The sequence below is a fragment of the Nicrophorus vespilloides genome, unplaced genomic scaffold, assembly GCF_001412225.1.
Source record: "Nicrophorus vespilloides isolate i.1.1-1 unplaced genomic scaffold, Nicve_v1.0, whole genome shotgun sequence".
Taxonomy (NCBI): Eukaryota; Metazoa; Arthropoda; class Insecta; order Coleoptera; family Silphidae; genus Nicrophorus; species Nicrophorus vespilloides.
Window position 1 is genome coordinate 40,082 of NW_017096466.1, and position 2,301 is coordinate 42,382.

At 50.2% G+C, this 2,301-nt stretch overlaps 1 protein-coding gene across 1 annotated transcript; it reads right to left on the reverse strand.

Moving 5' to 3' along the window:
- Window positions 1–261: 261 nt before the first annotated feature.
- LOC108557077 (transcription factor MafA-like) lies at window positions 262–2,028 on the reverse strand. The gene has a single exon (XM_017913463.1). It carries the CDS (start codon window positions 1,536–1,538, stop codon window positions 531–533), a length of 1,008 nt encoding a protein of 335 aa, XP_017768952.1. The 5' UTR covers window positions 1,539–2,028; the 3' UTR covers window positions 262–530.
- Window positions 2,029–2,301: the final 273 nt, after the last annotated feature.

Below are 2,301 nucleotides of genomic sequence, written 5' to 3' on the forward strand. Positions count from 1 at the left end.
TATATGATAATAATAATCAAGGAGTCGAGGATATGCTTGTTCTTTTCTTTTTTGTCTTTCATCTTGGGTAACTAGAAACATTTTTTTTGATGATGATGAAAATATCGTTTTTTTTTTTAATATATATAATTTTTCGTTTTATTAAGATTAGCTTAAAAAAGTATTAAAGTCTCTCTCTATACATAAGTTTTCTTCTTAATAGTATTAATTATTATTTTTTTTTTGTTATTATTATTATAATAATATTATTTTTTTTTTGGTTGTTTTCTTAATTTTTTTCAATATATATTTGAATAACTTAACAGAAAAATCGATAACAGTCTCTCTCTTAGTTGCTAGAAGGAATTGTTCTGGTCTCCGGTTCCGTCGTGTGCGCGCTTGAGTTTTGTGGAGGCGGCGACGCACAGGATGGAAGCGGAGTTGGAAAAAAGTGTCTTTTTCGCATCACGATTGATGGTGTGGGATGATGATGATGATGATGGAGAAGTCCTGGACTCGAAGCACTAGATCCTTCGACCAGGGAATGGATGTCATAGGTAGAACTCGGGGGAGCTCTGACCGTCAGAGTTGAGGCTGTGCAGCTGAGAGGATGTCGGAGGCGGCGGTGGATGTCCTCTGCCCAGCTGGAGACGTTGCTTGAGGAGGTCCCGTTCTTGGGAGACGCGCGCCAACTCCATCTTGATGCGATGCAGCTCGTTCTGCAGACTTCGGTTCGTCGTCTCCAGGTCCTGGCGCTGCTGCAGCCTCTTCGAGCGACAGTTCTGGGCGTAGCCGCGGTTCTTCAGGGTGCGACGCTTCTGCTTCAGACGGACGACTTCTTCGCGCGGGCAGCCGTGCAGACGTTTGTTGAGCTCGCGCACGGAAAGCGTCATCAGCATCTCGTCGTTCAAACTGATGTCTTCGCTGCAGGTGGAGTAGCCGGAGGTGCCGTGGTTCATGCGGGGCGAAAGGGCGCTCGCCCCCGAGCACACCGATTGCGGTCTCTGATGGAGCATGTGGTGATTGGGGTTGTCCATGAACATGCCGGAGGGTATGTACTCGCGTCTCTCCCAGTCCGGTTCGCCTCCCATGCAGTGAAGAGGGCGAAGATCTAAGGGTTGTGGGTCACGCATCTGCGGGAACCACATCTCCTCCATGAGCGGTCCGCCGACTGGGCGGCCGACGCACGGACCTGGTGATTGGCTGGGCGGCGTGTCCGGCGGCGTGCCGGGATCACCGTTAACCAGGGTCATGTTGACGAGCACCGGTTGCTGACTGCCGCTGTAGATGGTGTCCGGCGGCGGCGACAGAGGCGGCAATCTTCGTTCGTCCGGCCACGGTCTGCACATACTCCTCGGATCCGAAGAGTCCTCCTGCGATGCCAACCATTCGGCTTCCGCCGCTGCGTTCGCCACGGCCACCCTGTGTTTCTCCTCGCGCTTCACGGTCACGTCCTCCAGGTGATCCAACACGAACTCCTGCACGTACTCCTCAGCCAAATGATCGTCCTGATTGTTGCAGTTCTCCATCCTGGAGTCGCGCGCCCCCAATGTCTGCATTTTGACGACGACGACGACGATCTCACACACAAAGTCACCACTCTCTCCTCCAAGTACAAAAGTAAATAAAATCCACTGAAAATCCTCTTCGTTTTTTCGCGTGTCTCGACGGCAGGACAAGTGAGTGTCTCCGTTCGGAACGAACACGCGTTATATTCTAACCACCACCTCTAAATCTCTCTTCTATATATATATATGTGTACGTATGCAGCAGACATAGACGTAAGTGCGTGGAAGTGAGGTGTGTGTGTCGGTGCTGCCTCTATTCCCGACGGCGGCGGAATGAGTTTTCGGGGACGGCACCGCTCCTCGACCTGCCTCTCTCTCTCTCTCGCTCTTCCCGTCTCTCATCGCGTGTGCTTTGCGCCGTTGCTTCGTCGCCGCCGCCCTGATCCCGCCCCCGACTACACGGGATAGGCCCACCTTGCGCTCCTCCGGAAATTTGTTTATACCTCGACGACCAGTCATCATCAACGGCCGACCTACTGATACAAAACCACCTTCTCCTACCTACTACCACCACTTCACCTCACCTCATCTCATCCGAGACGCACACACACACTCACACACACAGAAGACTTTCAGAAAACCAAAGACCCAACAAAATCAAACAAACAACAACAGGACGATATAACACTGAAAATCATAAACACGAATGACTCGAGAGAAAAAAAAAGAAACTTTCGCATAAAAAAGCGTCAAACTCACACAATTCCTAATGTTTCCTTCCCCTCTACACAACAGAATTATCAAATCTTATGCA

Bases quoted from the DNA above. Each gene is read 5' to 3' on its own strand.
- LOC108557077 (XM_017913463.1), bottom strand. From the start codon at position 1,538: ATGCAGACATTGGGGGCGCGCGACTCCAGGATGGAGAACTGCAACAAT.